Source organism: Vulpes lagopus, chromosome 18, assembly GCF_018345385.1.
Source record: "Vulpes lagopus strain Blue_001 chromosome 18, ASM1834538v1, whole genome shotgun sequence".
Taxonomy (NCBI): Eukaryota; Metazoa; Chordata; class Mammalia; order Carnivora; family Canidae; genus Vulpes; species Vulpes lagopus.
In genome coordinates, this window is record NC_054841.1 from 29,699,959 (window position 1) to 29,717,732 (window position 17,774).

The 17,774-nt window shown below is 49.5% G+C and overlaps 1 protein-coding gene across 2 annotated transcripts in view; it reads right to left on the reverse strand.

Moving 5' to 3' along the window:
* Window positions 1–6,986: 6,986 nt before the first annotated feature.
* DNAAF9 (dynein axonemal assembly factor 9) overlaps window positions 6,987–17,774 on the reverse strand; it is a 155,646-nt gene continuing 144,858 nt past the window's right edge. For both annotated transcript variants that reach the window (XM_041732306.1, XM_041732304.1), the window contains exons 32-37: window positions 16,058–16,164; window positions 15,697–15,771; window positions 13,730–13,935; window positions 12,154–12,219; window positions 10,970–11,063; window positions 6,987–10,366 (exon numbers count right to left, since the gene is read on the reverse strand). In XM_041732306.1, coding sequence (XP_041588240.1) covers window positions 10,254–10,366; window positions 10,970–11,063; window positions 12,154–12,219; window positions 13,730–13,935; window positions 15,697–15,771; window positions 16,058–16,164 — 661 coding nt within the window. In that variant the 3' untranslated portion in view covers window positions 6,987–10,253. The remainder of the gene's footprint in view (window positions 10,367–10,969; window positions 11,064–12,153; window positions 12,220–13,729; window positions 13,936–15,696; window positions 15,772–16,057; window positions 16,165–17,774) is intronic.

Sequence of the window (17,774 nt, forward strand, 5' to 3'; positions counted from 1 at the left end):
GCGGCGTCGGGGCTGCTCGCTGCGCGCCTCGCGGCTTCTCTTCTGGCCTCCGCGCGCCCGCAGCTCTCTTGGGTCGCGGGCTTGGCTCGCAGCTGCTTTCCTTCCCGAACAGGGGGGAGCCCGACCCGGGACGCGCGTTCGCCGGCGCGTGGCTTCTGTGGATCGAGCGTGTGCGCGCGCGCGCGGTGGTGTCGGGAGGCGGTGTTGCGCGCGGGCGGGCCGGCGTGCCCGGCGGCCGATCGGGCAGATCCAGCGCACGCCACGAACCCCGGGCCGGGCCCTCGGGTCTTCTCGGCCCTTGAGCCCCGGTTTGACTCAGGAGCTCCCCCCACCAGTGTCAACCCCCTCGTCATCCCCCCAACCTCCTGCTGGGAAGGAGTCCTCAGCCACCGTTCCCCAGGCGTGGAAGGTTCAGCAGAAGGGGCTTGCGCTCCTGGCGCGTCGGGGGGCCCCATGCGCACCCGGTGGGCCGCGTTACCCATTCCAACCCCTCCCGCGAGCCAGTGCACTGGGACGGAATGCAGATGGCCGGGAGTCGGGAGGGCGGGGAGTACCCGGCGACATGCCCCAGGAGATCGCCACCACGTGCAGAGGACTCACTGGGGGCGGGCCGCAGGTTCCCTTGGGGTTGAGCAGGGCCCGGGAGAGACAGGATCTTCCTGGGGGACCCCTGTACTCCACCCTTGGGACCTTCTTTCCACACCCTGTAGCTAGACCCTCACCATTGCACAGACTTCCAGAGTCGTCCGTGGTGGTGGGGGGTGGGGGGGTGGAGACAGAATGGCAGCCAAGGAAGAAGCAAGGTTGGATGGGGTGGGTGGGTACCAGGGCTGGACCCCTGAAAAGCCACCTGTTTTGCCCCCAGCCTCTCCCTTCTGGGAATGCCTAGGCTTCTGCATCTGTCTGCCTGCGTCAGCAGCAGCTCTCAAGTACCCAGACCTTCCAACTCTCTTCCAGGGAGCCACTCTGGATTGGGGGGGCAGCCTCACCCCTCATTTGGGACCTCACCATTAGCTCACAGAGGAAACAGGAGTCCCCAGCTACCAATTCACCCAGTGGTTGATGGACCTGACTCTGAACTGCCACTGAGCCTTCTCTGCTTCCTGCCCTCTGTGCCTGCAGGTCCTGTCCCCCTAGTTGCTCTGGAGAGAGCCCCAGAACCCCTGTAGATCCCCCAGCCTCTCAACATGAGAAGCTGTTGCCTTTGGGTCTCCCACCCACTACTTTGGTGGATCAGAGGCTGGGGGCAAATACAGGTGCCTTGGCTGTCAGCACCTGTGCCCCCTTGGGTCCTTACAGGGGCAGGGAGTTAGGGATCCAAATATAGGCACACACACTTCCTCTCATCCCCTCCCTTGGGGTCTTAGACTATCCTGAGTGCTGGGTTCCACAGGGCACTTAATGGCTTTGCAAAGGAGTTTCCACTATAAGCCTCTTGGGCCTATAGATTGTGGAATCTGGAGTGAGAAGTAACTCTATCGCATCTCATTCAAAAATACAAAACAAGACAGGGGCACGAGGCTGGCTCAGGCCGTGCAACATGTAATTCTCAACCTCAGGGATGTGAGTAGCCCCACGTTGGGTGTAGAGATTACTTAAAAATAAAATCTTTAAGAAAAATAAAAGCACAAAACCAAAACCACTCCCTTGGACACCCTTCCCCTTCCAGGTACCATCCGATTCCTCAGCTGTGCTTCACAGAGCACATTTCTCCAGAGTTATCTCTGCTCTTCTGTCTTTGTGCTGTCTCCTTACTTCTCTTCCACCCCCTCATAGGGCTCTGGTCCTCACTCCTGCACTGGAGCTGCCTCAGCTCTCCCTCCTCCCCCAGCAGGACCCGATGCCATCCATCCCCCCTCCTCTCCCTCCTCCTGGACGGAGCTCTAGCATGGGAGAGCTTCCCCTGGCCCCGTGGCTCTCGACCAGACTGGCCACAGCCAACCTTCAGATTTCGTGAGTCCTGTCACTGAGCTCCTGCCTTCAAGGCACCACAAGTACTTCCTCTGTCCCCCCAGCCTGGATGGCTACTAGGCAATTCTGAGGGAACCCAGGCCAACAGAGCTTCCAAGTCCACCATCCACCTGGCTGCTCTGGACCTGGGCATCCACGTCTGATCCATGAGCAAATTTTGTGGGGTTTACCTTCAGAACAGAGCACAATCCTGCCCACTGTCACCTCCAGCCCCGTCCACCATCTGGCCTTTTGACTTGCCCCCACCCCTACCCATCCTCCACCAACAATGGCTTCTCATGGTGGTTAGGAAAAACAAAACTGAATAAATACAGCAAAGCAGTCTCACTGCTGTAGGCCTAGGGGTGTGGCATAGGGGGTGCAGTACAACGTGGCCCGGACCCATTTCCCACCTCATCCTGTACCTCCTGCTCCCTGGGGAGCACCGCTTCTGCCACACTGGCTGCCAGCTCTTCCTTCAGCACAACCAGCTCTAGGCCTGCCTCAGGGCCCTGATCCTCTGGGTGCCTGGAGGGTGTGTCTGGAGCCCTTACCAACACTCCTTTCATGCTTCGGCTCTTGGGGGCATTCCCTGCTCGTATCACCTAGAGTGGTTCCCGTTTCCTTTCCTCACACACTCCCATGGCCCCTAACTCCAGCACATCCTTCTCCATCGCTTCCCACTTTCCTGCCAGGGCCCCATCTCCCCGGCTAGACGGGAAGCTCCCTGAGAGCAAGGCTGTGTTGCCTTCCCCCAGCATAGCACGCAGTGGAGGAGGTGCTCAGTAAACCTGTGCCATGTCTCCACCTATAGCTCCCCAGTTCTCAAGCCAGCGCAGCCTTCCATCCTCCACCCTGCTCTAGTTTTCCAGCTGCATGTAATAGGGGGCCAGCCTGATAGCCCTGATTCCTGATGGCTCCCTTCCTCTCACCCCAGACCCCTCAGTCAGGGCACCAAAACCTTTTATTTCTACTTCTGGTCCCCCCATCCTCCTGCTTTCCCCTTCCTTGGACCTTTGGTAAGTGTGGCTCCCCACACCTTGCAGCCATCAGGCTTCCCTTGAGTCATTTGGGGTTTTACAAGCCTCTTGGGGTTCCTGCTGCCCTGACCAGCCTTCCTAGCCCCTCACAATCCTGGGAAGAGGGATGTTGTTCCTACATTATCCCTTGCTGATGCTGGTGGCCTGGGGGAAGGAACCTAGTCTCCACCCAGCCTCCTCTCCTGTGGGCATCTCCAAGCCCCATGGGCAGTGGGTGGAGGGAGACCTTTTAGTGCTCAGCTAGTACAGCATTAAACCCTCTCCCTGTTGCTCTCTATCCATACTGAAAGATCTAAGCTCCTATGAGGGCAGGCAGGAGGGCAAGAAGCCCTGTGGAGGCCAACAAGGACCTCCTCCCCTTAGCAGGACATCTCTTTGAGCCACCCCCCATCAACTTACAGTCACAATCTAGAGTTTGAAATGGAGTCTTTTTAGCTAGAAAATTCCATGAAGTCTTGGTTATCAAATCATCTTTCCTCTTCCTGTTGTCCTTATTTTGCTATTGTACATTCATCCAGGCATGAAACTTTTTTTTTTAAGATTTTATTTATTTATTCATGAGAGAGAGAGAGAGAGAGAGAGAGAGAGAGAGAGAGAGCGGCAGAGACATCAGAGAGACAAGCAGGCTCCATGCAGGGAACCCAATGTGGGATTTGATCCCGGGACTCCAGGATCATGCCCTGGGCCAAAGGCAGGCGCTCAACCGATGAGCCACCCAGGTGTTCCCAGGCATGAAACTTCTGAGTAAATATGTATAAAAAGTTTCTTAAAGATTTGCAGCCGTGTGAGAGAGAGAGAGAGAAAAAAAACCCTCTTTATTGATATGGTAAAAGCAGTAGTAATTGTAGGCTAAAATGGACACATACATTTTATTTGATTAGCAGCTTTTTAAATTTGTTTTAAAGACTTATTAATGAGAGACACAGAGAAAGAGAGGCAGAGATACAAGCAGACTCCATGCAGGGAGCCCGATGTGAGACTCGATCCCAGGACTCCAGGATCACTCCCTGAGCCGAAGGCAGACGCTCAACCGTTGAGCCACCCAGGCGTCCCTGAATAGCAGCTTTTAAAAACAGATTTATAGTCATTTATTAGTTTGACATAAAATGTATTGACCCTGATCCCTTTTACCAAATTATTTTGGCTGGTCACTTTAGCACTTCAGAAGCCTGGGGAAAACAGGAATAATTTGTGGATAAATTTTTCTCCAAATTTTTGGATAATAAAAAAAGTTTCTGGAAGTGTTTCACAACATTGGGTTTTTTTCCACTTTGGTTTTTTTCCACTTCTACCTGGAGGTCACCCCCTCACTCCCGTCTAATTAATCATTTTGACTTGTCAATTGTTCCTTCAGAATCACTCTCCAGTTAGTCCTCTTCTGATCCCCGGCAGTGTGGAGCAATGGGTGCACCCCCACATTACAGTCTATATGATCTTTCTTTCCTCTTCTTTTTCTTTCTTTTTTTTTTTTTAAAAGGAGTTTTTTTTTTAATTTATTTATTTTTATTTATGATGGTCATAGAGAGAGAGAGAGAGAGAGAGAGAGGCAGAGGGAGAAGCAGGTTCCATGCATCGGGAGCCCGATGTGGGATTCGATCCTGGGTCTCCAGGATTGTGCCCTGGACCAAAGGCAGGCGCCAAACCGCTGTGCCACCCAGGGATCCCTCCTCTTCTTTTTCTTTTTCTCCTTTTCTTTCCCTTTCTTTCTTCTTCCTTCTTCTTTCTCTTTCTTTCCTTTTCCTTTTTTCTTTTCTTTCAAGATTTTATATAGTTATTCATGAGAGACAGAGAGAGCGGCAGAGACACAGGCAGAGGGAGAAGCAGGCTCCCTGCGGGGAGCCTGATTCAGGACTCGATCCCAGGACCCTGGGATCATGACCTGACCGAAGGCAGACACTCAACCACTGAGCCACCCAGGCATCCCTATTATTTAGGGGGGGAAAAAAAAAGATTCTCAAAACATGTTCCTGTGGAACTTCGGTGTCCCTGAGTATGCTAAGGCACTAGAGAACCACACAATGGTGGTCTTTTCTCAGTTTGCAGGGGGAAATGGTCCTATTGCAGAGAATGTTTTTGATGAAAATATTTTTTCCCTTTGGTTAAAAATCACTACCACCACAAGAGGACAACTTTGTGCTTGCTATCATTTGTACTAGAAAAGACTAGCAGAAAGCAAAATTAAAAAAATCAAGTATGTATTTGATTTTAACAGAGAAGCTCAGAAACGGCCTGCTATGCAGGTCTAGGGAGCAAGGCCTGTTTTGAGGGCCTGAGATTCCCCAGTGGGCCTGATATTGGGGAGCCCTTGGAAGTGCACAGTGACCCATGGTCAGGCCAGTCAGAGTATTCCTGACCATTGTGACTGGTTCAGGGATGGGAATGTGATCCCAGACTTTGGTGCTGCCTCTGGAGGAGGCTGGGTCTTCCCTTTAGGGTGTTGGAGCTGCTGGTTGCATAAAGGAAACTCACTGCTGGGGGGTCGGGGAGGGGGTAAGGCCACCAAGTATGGAGAGAGGCTCTGATGACATCTGAGTGCCTAGGGCCAGCTTGAAGCTGGGACCACCCTAGACTCTTCTTACAGCAACGGAGCCATGCCCTTTCCATCATGGGCTGGCAGTGGGGCATACTGCCATGTTTCCTTTGGGCATGACTGTTTCCTAGACTGTGTGATAGAAATGAATACATGACTATTTCTCGTGCTCCCAAGAGGGCTCTGTGATACTCCGCAGCTCCACCTGAGACCCTCTGCTCCAAGTCACTTCCCATCAAGTGGGGACAGGCCCCCTTCCCAGTTCCAGGCTTCCTGGTCTCTGAGTCTTCTTGGCCCTCAAAGATCATCCCGTCCAGGAGCACCGCCCCCCCCACATGTACTGTTTCCCCCATCTCCCTGACGACTCTGAGGGTCATCCCGAAACCCTGGTGGTTTCCTAGCAATTCCAAGCACAGGAGCTCCTCAAGGTTCACATCTGGCCTTGCGGGACTCCAGGTGGGAGACTCTGGGGAAGGGGGATTGTTGAGAAAAGGGATGCTTCTGCCACCCCCTCTCTCCCAATTCTCTGGGCTTCTCACATGCAGTTTTGCCTTGGTTTGTACATGACTACTTGAGTGCACAGAACCTCCAAACCTCAGACTACCTTCCCCACCATCTGAGGGAGGCTGCCTGCAGAGGCTGCCTCCTCCCCTAGGGCCAGATCTCCATCCCCCTGTGGAGCCCTTCTCCTGTCCAGAGGCCCCTCGCCTCAAGAGCGGGACAGAAAGCAGGGCTCTGCTTGGCAATCAGCTCTTTCTCCACAAGGCCAGAGGCCAGAGGAGGGTATGGGTGGCGCGTGCCTCACCGGCTTTGGGACCCCTGCCGCTCTTGGAGAGGGGTGCTGTGAGCACTCTGTTAGAGCTGTGGGCCTGTGGGCAGCCTCTCTCTGGGTGGGCATGTGTGGCTCCCAGGCTCCTGGGGCAGGGCAACATCAGAGCAGTGTCCTGGAGGGACCCTGAGCCAGGGCAGTGGCTCGGGCCCACCCCTCCACACCCTGGGCCCTTCATCTTCGATTGTTCCCATTTGTAAAGGGGTAACAAGGGCCATCTCATGGAGCTTTGGCTGGAGTTACCTGGGGCGACCAGTTTGTAAAGCACCCTGGCCAAGTTGGGGTGTGGGTTGCAAACTGACACCAGTGCCCCGCTATCCAGGAAGAGCACAAGGTCAGCCATGGATGCAGCTCCTTCCAGGGCCCCAGCCAGCTTCCTTGATTCCCTCTTTGGGTTCTGAGAGTCGAGAGTGCCCGCTCCCATGCAGGGGGGTCTCTTCATGAACCTTACCCTCTGTGAGCCTTCTGGGGCCTGGGGGTGGGAATGTGTGCCCCAAGGACCTCTCCCCAGCTGCCCAGCAGAGTGTTTGTTTCCCTGGGAGGCCCAAGGAAGGGTTCTAGTCCCAGGGGATTGGCCTTCCCAAACTCCACCCCACCTTGGGGCTGAGTCCACAGCAACAGGTAACAGTGCCAGGTCTTGCTTGTTCAGTGAGTTTATTGGTCCTTAGCATGATATCTCAGTTACCAAGGTAAATTCACATACACAACTGCAGGTAAAAACATGTAAAATAATATAAAAATAAATTGAAGGCTACTTTTATATATTTACTGAATTAAGTAGTGTAATAAATACTATAATAAGCAAAAAGCTTCAATCACACAATTCAGTTTCACTGAAGTTACAGTAGTGTTTGTAAATATGAGTTTTAAAATTTAAGTTACAAATATTAAAGCACTGAAAAACTAGTATAAAAGTGAATTTTGGCACGTAAGTGAGCTCTTCTGTCATTATTTGACAACCTGGGACAAGGAAGCCTTTTCTCACCTACTTTTTGAGGTACAACTATCCAACTAGGTCAGCAACATGCTGGAATACTTAATAGTTTACAATCTTTGAGTTAACTTTTCCCTTTTGAGAAGCCCAAAGAGCAAACCCAGAGCTTATTACTGTGCAAAAATTCTCCAAAATCCTAAGAGAATTTAGGAGGGAACTTTTTCTTGCTACCAGCAAGGCCCAGTGTCCTGGCCTCAGGTCAGACAGCCACAAGGGCTTGGATGGGGCCAGTTGGACTCCTTGCCAGCAGCCCCTTCCCAGGGTGATCCCTTTTCTCCAATTTCTGCCTCCTTCCAATCAAAAAAAGAAAAAAAAAATCCCATATCAAAACGTAAAATAACCCATAACTTCAGCGACTTCAATGTTATCACACTCACTCTGGGTGATATAAAACTGAAGCTGCTAATAGGAAAATTGGCAAAAAGCACGTAAACCCCTGGAGGACTTCTGCTTCTCCCTAAGGAATCTACTACACCTAATGTCGCTGCTGGGTCCCTGGCATCCACTCCTAAGGTCAAAATCTACAACACAGTGTCATGGCCCTTCCTCTGGAGACAGCCTAAGACCCTGTCCCTCCTCCTGGAGCTCCCAGAGGAATCAAGTGGATATTAAAACTTCACAGTCAGAACCCATAGGCACCCAGCAGATTCTAGAAGGGGCAGTGCAAGGGGGGAGCATCCTCCCTGCTTCAGTCCTCAAAGAGCTTACACAGCTAGTGTGCCTCTTCACCAGGGGCACAGCAAGTGTGCCCCCAAGGAATGCCCTTTCGCCAATGTGCCCCTTTACACTCCCGAGAAAGCTGAGGAGCGTCACCAGAGGCCTCAGCCAGTTCTGCCTTTTTGGCTTTGGAACTTAACGTTTTGACTTTTTTCAATCACAGTTTCATATTCAAGTTGAGGTAATCACAGTATTCCCTCTAACAGTAGAGGAATTGGGACAGTGGGGCAAGTTGGTGAGAGAGCATTTCTGTGGACAATGGTAAGAAACCAAGACCACCACGTAGTAGAGCCCCACGCAGTGGGAAGACCCGCTTTTATGTGCGGGCTCTGAACCCTCTTTAAAAACTCTTTTGTGCAGCAGCCAGGAAATGGCTCGAGCTCCTTAATCTAGAGCTTTCATTTAAAAGTTCACAGCAACCCACTTGGAGTAAATGGCCTATGGTTCCCCTACCCTCCCCACCCACCCCACTTCTCCTTTTTCTAAGGCTGCTCAAGTCTGAGTTTTTAAAAAGAGCTCGGTAGAGCTAAAGGAAGCTACAGTAACTCATTGCTTATTTCATCAATTGCACTTAAGATCTATGTTATTGATTCTGAAGTAGAGACAGGCCCACTATGGAACCCCAGCCTCTGGCCAACCAGAAATGAGGTGCTCCCAGACTTGGGCTCCATATCTGGGCCCTTGTCACCACCAGCTTTGGGAGCTGGAATTGGAGTACATGGGCCTTTTCAGAAGGCTTTCTTCATGCAAGATTTCTTATTGAGTGGTATTTGGGGTTTTGTTCATTTGGCTTTAAATACAGATTATTTTTTTCTAATACAAGTACATTTTATTGACAAGCCCTTAACACCTGCTTTGCTACTTGCATGGAGGCCTCTGAGTGACCAGGCACATAGGCCACATGTGCTCCATCCTTTCTTAATCTCTCCTCTGTGCCAGGGGCCATTCTCAAAAACCCCTCTACATTACTGGAAACTTTGCTGGTTTCATCTATGTGCTTCTTCCTAAGACATGCAAAAAAAAAAAAAAAAAAAAAAAGTAAAATTCAGAAAGCATTTACAATCTAGGCCGCTGAGGCGCTAAAGTCCTAACAGGCATCACCCAAATATCAGTGCCTGTGACCCACCCCCCCATAGTGATTCTGGAAGTCAGGTATGGGGTACATTTGTAATTCCCCTCTGCTTTATGGTTCAGCTGAAAACAAAGCCACTGGAAGGCTTTCTATACTGGATATTGGAATTCTTTGAAACAATGCTTGGGGACATAAGTTTCCTGAAGTTTGTGGCTGAAGACCAAGCCTTCCCTGGCAAGGCTCAAGTGAGGGCTGGCTGCTGGAGAGTAAGCCCCCTTCAGGAGGCTCCACAAGTAATCAGAGCCCTGGGCCTAAGAGTAAGCAGTTGCAGGATGCTCCCCTCAAAAGTAAGGTGAAGCATCATCAGAGGGGCTGAATGAGGCAAACCAGAATGATGCCATGAGGGGAGCACAAAACCAACCTCCAGGGAGACTGCTTATAATAATTCAAAGGCCTCATGCCTCTGGAAAGCAACATGCCTTTCCCCTCAGTTAGTCTATAAGGGGACATCCCTTCATCTTAGAATAAGCTGTTGACCTCAGCCCAAGCTCGGGGGCTCGGTGGCTCTGTGGGTTGGGCTTGGGCTACTCCCCTGGGGCTACTCCCCAGGGCCAGCAGGGCCAGCTCCTTCAATGCAAGGGGCCTAAGTGGGAAGGCAGGCTGGAAGTTCCACAGTTTTCCTGGGGCAGTGTCTGAGGCCCAAAGCTTGTGGTGGCTTGGTCCTCTAGGCATGGCCACAGTTCAGGCAGCCAGGGTTCCTTCTACATCCCAAAAGCTCCTCTGTGTACAAATGCTGTTCTCTGTCACAGTGCCTCAATAGCCCAAAGGAGGTACTGTGACGAGAGACCCAGAGGTTCTGGGCTGCCAGACGCATACACAGGGCAGTCCTTATCTGTTCATCCTCCATGAGCCCCCCCCCCCCATCAGTGGTGCAGGTGATGCTCTTCAGCGCTGTGTGGAGATAAAGACAACATGCACTCAAGCCAGTATACAAAGGCCAAGAAGAACAAGGACAGCCCCTTTAGGGAGGGGCCTCTGGGAGAGCTGAGGTTCAGTAACCCCATTTCTGAACGTCCACCTTTAGGGTGGACATTCTGCAGGATGTATGGCCCAGCCTTCCCCTAGGGCTTCTGCTCAAAGAGGTCATGGTACTCCTGCTGATCCAGCTCTCGGTTATACTTCTCGATTTCCCGGTTGGCTTCTTCCACATAGTCATTCATGAACTGGTCCATAACTGGCATCTCATTAAGGAAGAGAGCCCTGTGCCAGGAGGACAAGGGAGCCTGCCCAGGCCCAGAGGAATCTGTGGGCAGGTGAGTGCTCAGCCCACACAAAGCCTACCTACTGGGCTTTTTTTATATACTGGCAGCACCACAGCTATAGAGAAGAGGTCAGGGGTGGCACAGGTTCCTTCTTGAGGTGTAGTGCTGAGCCCTTCAGCATTCATAAGCACATAGCAGGACTCCTGTCCATTTTCTCACAGGTTAACTATTGTAATCACATCTAGTCTCCAATTTGTCAATTATGATCCTGATGACCACAGAATGCAGGATGTCACCAGAGCTACATTTAAACTAGAACCCAGAACTCAGGATGTCACCACAGCTACATTAAACTACAACCCACAGGTGTATTAGCAATCGCTGAATGAAGGCAAAATTATTGTTAATGACATTAGAAGGCCAAAATGAAAAGCCTGCCTCTGTGGCTTGTTGTGTGTTTCCAGAACGCAGCCTACTCTAGGGGTTAGGTTGCTGTGGCTCCAGCAGACACCCACCCTCTTTATGATCAGGCTTCCACACACCCCCAACCTTCCCACCATAGATTCTAAGGATACGTGGATGAAAATCAGTCTTGTCACCAAAGAAGTTGACAAATTGGGTGCCATTGTAAAAATAGCCCGCGGGCAGGGGGTCCAGGTGGCGTTTTACCTGTAGGAAAAAAGAGTCCTGTTAAAATGATCTGACCACTTTCTATCATTTGCTTATTTATTAGAGACAAATAAACAAGCCTATGACCTTAGCATGATAGCCCACTCTGCCCCATGTAAGGCTAGACATGTGAGGAAATGGCTCCCACAGCAGTCCTCACAGAGTAACTGACAGAAGGAACTCTGGGAGCTCCTCATGGGATTAAGCTCCACTTGTCCTCAGTGGTACTGGTTTGATAACATACCCTTCGTTAGCTGTCTCTCCTTCATTCTCTCCCTTAGTTTCCCACGTCCCTGCTAGTGTCTCCTAGAATCACTTCCAAAAGTAAGCTACTTGTACTCAAATCCATGTTGCTCCAAATGTTCCTTTGGAGCAACAAGGACTACACACTACAAGGACTGCCTTCTGAGGTACCCACAGTCTCTTCTCCAGAGCACCCAGGGTTGCCCAGGACAGAAGCTGGATATGAAAGGGACCTCCTCAAGTCCAAAGCAGGGGCTCCTGGAGTCCCAGATCCTCTCCCATTCACTCATTACACTACGGGAAGTGATATAGCCTGTGCTGGAGCCTGGACTCTGTCCCTTTTAGCCTTTGCCTCCAAACCCCTCAGGAAAAGGCCCCAGTGAGGTGAGGACTGGGGAAGAGGCTGGGATGGGGTCATCAAAGCACCTCTCCTGCTGGTTCCAAGATTCTACCACCTGCTTATCAGCAGCTTCTGGACCTTGAGTTCTTCCTGGGCCCTGTTGCTTTACCTGTGGTTTATCTAGCACAGACGGATGGGAGGAGAAAGGACTTCTGTGCCTACTTCAACAGCGTGTCAAAACAGGACTTCACATCATCCCTTTCTCCCACAGGCACTGCTTCTCCTCAATCTCATGCCCAGGTCACATGAGAGGTCATTCTATCCTCTTCCTCTCTCAGGCTACAAGGCTGGATGGGCTAAGGTTCCTCTACACCCAGTTTCCCTCTATGGCTTGAGAGAAGCAAGACCTCCAGAATGCCCTACAAAGAGCTCCCTCACTCAGGGGATCCTAAAGGATGGAACTGTGCCAGTCCAGAAGGATAGCTCTGGGTTTCTTAGGAGACTCACGTGGATGTTCCTGATCTCCTGTTGGGTCAGCATCCCCCTGGTCTTCAGGGCTTTCCTCTGAGGCTTCTGTGTAGAGATATAGGGAGGGAGGGGTCAGGTCCCAACAGAGCTGATGGAAGTACATGAACAGGTGAGGGCTCAGGGCTCTGGGGACCAGTTACATGAATAAGATCCCAGAAGCAGGGAAAGACAAGCATAAGCACTCTTATGGCCTGGACACAGTATCCTGACTGTCTCCCCTTAAGAAGACCACTTACTACCACAGAACGCTGTGTGCCAGGGCAAACAAGCAGCAGAGGAAACACTAGTGCTTTTGCAAATAGCAGATCCTCGACTCTAAACCCCATCAGTGCCAGACACGCAGACAAAGGGACAAAAGGAAGTCCCCTGGTCAACCATGTAGGAGTTCATCCAGTTTATCTGAGAAATACATAGCCTACAAGTAGCCATTCCTCAGTATAACAGACAGGTTTCTTTTTTTTTTTTTTTAACATTTTTTTCTTAAGATTTATTTATTTATTCATTCAGAGAGAGTGAAGAGAGAGGCAGAGACACAGGCAGAGGGAGAAGCAGGCTCCATGCAGGAAGCCCGATGTGGGACTCGATCCTGGATCTCCAGGATCACACCCCGGGCTGCAGGCGGCGTTAAACTGCTGTGCCACCGGGGCTGCCCAACAGACAGGTTTCAACTAAGCATCTACAAAGGATCCATGCAGGGCCCAACCAACACTATTTCCAGAATTCTAAGTCAAGGTAAACCCCTGAGGCTGTGCTAAGAGGCCTAGCACCCAAGGCTTGTGTCATATTAGAGGATTTTTTTTAAAAAGCTTTTATTTATTCATGAGAGACACAGAGAGAGGCAGAGACATAGGCAGAGGGAGAAGCAGACTCCCTGTGGGTAGCCTGGTGAGGGACTTGATTCTAGGACCCCAGGATCATAACCTGAGCCAAAGGCAGACACTCAACCACTGAGCCACTCAGGTGTCTCATATTAGAGGATTTTAATTCCAGTCTGGGTTTTATTTTTCTTTGCAGTACTGGGCTAAAGATGCTTGTGGGCCTCTACAGGTAAGAATCTTCTTCCCTGCACCTGTTTCTAGGGCCCTGGGCTCACTGCTATCAGTGCTCGAAGTCTTGGTTTGCAAATCGTTGTAAGCATATCTTTGTTGTCTCTCTTTTCTAGAGAGAGTACCCAAGTATAGAAGGATTCTGGGCTCAGAACACAGGACAGTCCCTGAATTAGGTTCAGCTAAGAAAATATATATTGCATTTAGACCACCAGGCTGACCCAGGATCCACATGGAACCACGAGGTTTCACCCAGGTCTCGGTTAAGCCACCTAATAACTGCAATTTGCCTTAGCAAAAGAATTAGAAATGGCTGTAAGAATAGGTCTGCCTTGAGGTTACCCTGAGTGGCTTCCTCTCACTCTCAAAGCATCTCTGAAAGTGCTGGCTGAGCCTGTGACGGGCAGACCAGGAGGGAGGTCATGGAGGGGCTCCTAGCCCAAGGCCAGGAGCAGCTCTGGGTGTGCTGGGCACATTTGTGCCAAACGTATCTGGGCTTTGGGAACCACCTGCTTAGCTGACTGCCGCAGCCAGTCCTTGACACTTTCTTCCTTCAGGGAGCAGCCGATGAACACAAGGTAACACTCCTGCTGTCCGCTGCTATCTTGAGGTGTGCTTCTGGAATCGGGCGGTGGTGAGGGTCCCTCCAAAACCGGGACAATGCTCAGAGAATTGGCCAGAGTGTTGTGGCAGACCTCCATGGCCCTCTCAGAGTCTGCAAGGAGAACACATGGAGTTCCAGAGTCCCGAAAGGATAAAGCTACACTAAGATGTAATGTGTCGATGGTTGGGGACAGATTCCTGTGACATATGCAGGAGGGAGAACTGCCATGATTGGTGTCAAGTTAGAAAAGAGGAAGTAAGAGAGGGAGGAGCAATGTAAATTTCTGGCTTGGTTGATTTGGTAATCAGGTGGACATCACTAGCCCAGAAGGGGACTATGAGAGGAAAGCCCCTTTGGTCTCAGTGGAGGCCTGAGATAAGCCAAGGGAAGAGGCTGTCAACATACAAGTGCTGCAGAAGGGTCATGTGATAGGAACAGGAGAGATGGGACTGGGCTTATTGACTGAGAAGCCAGGGGCTTCTTAGACTGGAGACATAAGGGCAAGGTCCCCCTAAAAAGCAGGGTGAGAAAGGGATCTAAAACAAAGAGAGAATAACTTAAATAAGAAAGGGGCCAAGAGAAGGTCTAAATAAAGAGGAATACAGGGTGAGAGGGAAGGAGGTTTTATGACCTCTGAAGCTACTGGGGGACTCTATTGGAGCTTGAGTTAAGTAGGCTTGAGTATGGGGCCAAAGTTTCAAAATCAGTAACATAAATTAGGCCAAAGGCATGAGTTAAGGACCCTGAGAGATTCCTTTGTATGGGTGATGTCATCTAATTTTTTTTTTTTTTTGGTGTCATCTTTCATCTGAACTCAGATGGTTCCATGTTTACAACTCTCAGTGACTCCCTATGGCAGACACTGATGGTTGCCTGCCAGCATCCCACTCTTCCTCCAATACTAATTCCCTAGAAGTCATGGCAACTCAACTGTGGCCAAAGAGAGAAGTCTGTGGAGAAGTGGCAGGAGGTGCTTCAATAATTGGTGTCAGTATTGATAAAACAACCCACAGGAAGAGCCTATCCTATCAGGTGGGTGTTATGTTTGGATGTGACACCTAGACCTGTAGAACTACCTGGAAATGAGAGGTGGGAACCTGAGGGCAGGCTGACACATCAAGAATAGAAGAACACTTATTACCTGTGTCCTCTGTGGCCTTGCTATGCTGCCTGACCTCTTCACTTCTTATTATATAGCTAACAACTGCTAGCTGAGTTGAGGTTTTCTGTTATAATAGCTAAAAATGCCTTAATAGACATATTCCCATTAGGTGTCAATCACAGTGAACCCTTCCTGGTTCTTGCAATGTGCCATGGTTCCAAAGCACATGCTGTGCCTTTTCCCTAGAATATTCTCCCCTTTCTCAATGTTGAGATGAATAACTCCTTGTTTTGAGGCCTTCTCTGATCTCCAGCCCAGGATGGACAGACTTCAGATCATGAGGGTTCCAGAAGACTAAGGCTGATAAACAGGGAGAAGGCAAGTGAAGCCTTGAAAACTCTGGCAGCAATGGATATGGAGCTGAAGAGCTTAGCACTGGGGCAGCTCCGAGTAGGAGGTCTAAGAGGCCATGGATGGCTTGAAGGGGTTGGGGGAAGTGCTAGTCTCTGGAACAAGGAAGTCAAGGAGCTGTGAGGAGAGGTCCTAGGCAGGCCATCCAGGGGAAGATAGAGGACATATCCTCCACTGTGGAGCAGGATCTGCAGAAAGGGGCGGGGGGCGGGGGGGAGGGCTAGAAAAGCCACTGGTGTCAAGCCCAGATTCGAGGGTTTTGAAAGAGTCTGACCAGCATCTGTGGGAAGCTATGAACCCATATCATGAGATATGAGCATTCCATAGTACAGGACTCCCATATCCAATTCCCCAGTTACCTGAAAACTTCACTTTGCCCAGGATATGGTAGATGTTTCCAGAGAAGGGACTTGGCTTGATGGAAGACTGAATTGCTGGTGGAAGAAGAGGACAAGTTCAGGGCACACAGCTGGGAGGGTTAGGGGCTGGGAAGGACTCCCACTAGAGGAACCTGGGCTCACAGGTTCTCCCTCTAACAGGGGCTCTGCCACTGTTCCCAGGGGTGGGGCACTCCCGGGTCCTCAAATCCCTCTGCCCGTTTTTGGACCCTAATGGTGAACAGAAAACATAGCACACGTAATACTAAAATGGTACCAGGAAGCAGGAACAACTCTGTGGTACTGTTTTATCAGGGTCTGAGACGTGTCAATCAAGGTTTACCTTTACACTTGGCCACGAAGCGAGTCTTCTCCAGGGGGCGACCAAACCATACGCAGATTTGAACCATCAGTGGAAAGACTGATCCAGCATCAAATTTACCTTCATACCTAAAAGGTTTAAAAAGTTCTAAATACAAGTAATTGGGGCTTTGAGTTTTGTTATATACTGCTCTGGGATGAATTACGTATCATTTATCCTGTAATATTTGGGTTGTTTCTTATGTGCCTTTTTGGGTACAAAACACTTGTTTTAAATACGTGTATGTCTCTTTCAGCTTGAGACTGGGAAGCATGGTTGCACATAGAACCACAGGCCATCTATCTTTGAAGCCTACCAATGTGCCACCTGAGATTGGGGCTGACACCCTTAGAGCTCTTCCTCAGGGCCTCAACTATATCCCACCATTGCTGAGGGCAGTTTAACAGACTGTACATTTGGATGTGCACACTTTCCAGAAGGAACTAAAGAGGTAGGGCACCTCTGCTCTACTTTCTGTTTTGAATTCAGCAGACATCATGCCAACCACAGACTTATTAACAAGTTCAGGAATACCTGGCTGGCTCAGCTGGTGGAGGATGTGACTCTTGATCTTGGGGTTGTGAGCTCAAGCCCCACACTGCGTATAGAGATCACTTAATAATAAAAAAAGTCTTTTTTTTTTTTTTAAGATTTCACTTATTTGACAGAGAGAGCCAGAGAGCACAAGCGGGGGTAATGGCAGAGGGAGAAGGAGAAGCAGTCTCCTCGCTGAGCAGGGAGCCTGATGCAGGGCCTGATCCCAAGACCCTGAGATCATGACTGCGCTGATGGCAGGCACCCCTAAAGAAAGTCTTAAAAAAAAAAAAAAGAAAAGAACATGCCATATTAGGGCATTTAAAAAGTTTAAGTTTAAAAAAAAAATAAAAAATAAAAAAAAAGTTTAAGTTTATATGGAAAATTTCAAAGACATGCAAAGACAGTGCAATAAATCCCCATCACCTAACTTCCAAAATTATAGAATTGTCATTTTTTTTTGAATTATTCTTTGAGATGAATCCCCATGATAGAATCAATCCAGGAAAGGTTGTAACCACCTCATGGATAATAATTTACACCACTCCCAATAGAAGAGTGTTTCAGTTTCACAACAATTCCCCCAGCAATGATTCTTATAGATATTTTTGGTTAAGTGTAACAGGTGTCAATCAAAACAACAGTAAGCCATCATTTTACATTTCTGAATATTACTAAAATGGAATTCTGTTATCATGGCTGGCATTTATATTTGTTCTAAAGTGAACTGTCCAAGGGTACCTGGGTGGCTCTGTCAGTTAAGTGTCCAGCTCACGTCATGATCTCAGGGTCTTGGGATTGAGCACTGCTTGGACTCCACACTCAGAGAGGAGTCTGCTTGAGATTCCCTCTCCCTCTCTCTCTGTCCCTCTCCCCGTTCATGCATTGTCTAAAATAAATGAAATCTTAAAAAAAAAAAAAAAAGTGAACTGTCCACATCTATATGAACTGGGTTGTTTTTCTTTGGTATCAAAATAAGCTTCTCAAATATTATATTAATGCTTTGCCACATATTATGGGAACATTTTCTTCCAGTCCATTATATTTTATTAGTTTCCTTTGCTTTAAAATAGCTCTACCGATTTGAATTTTACATCATATGTATTGAGAATAGCTTACCCCTTATGCTTTCTTTAAAGTAAGGTGCTGGCATGATAATTTTGTA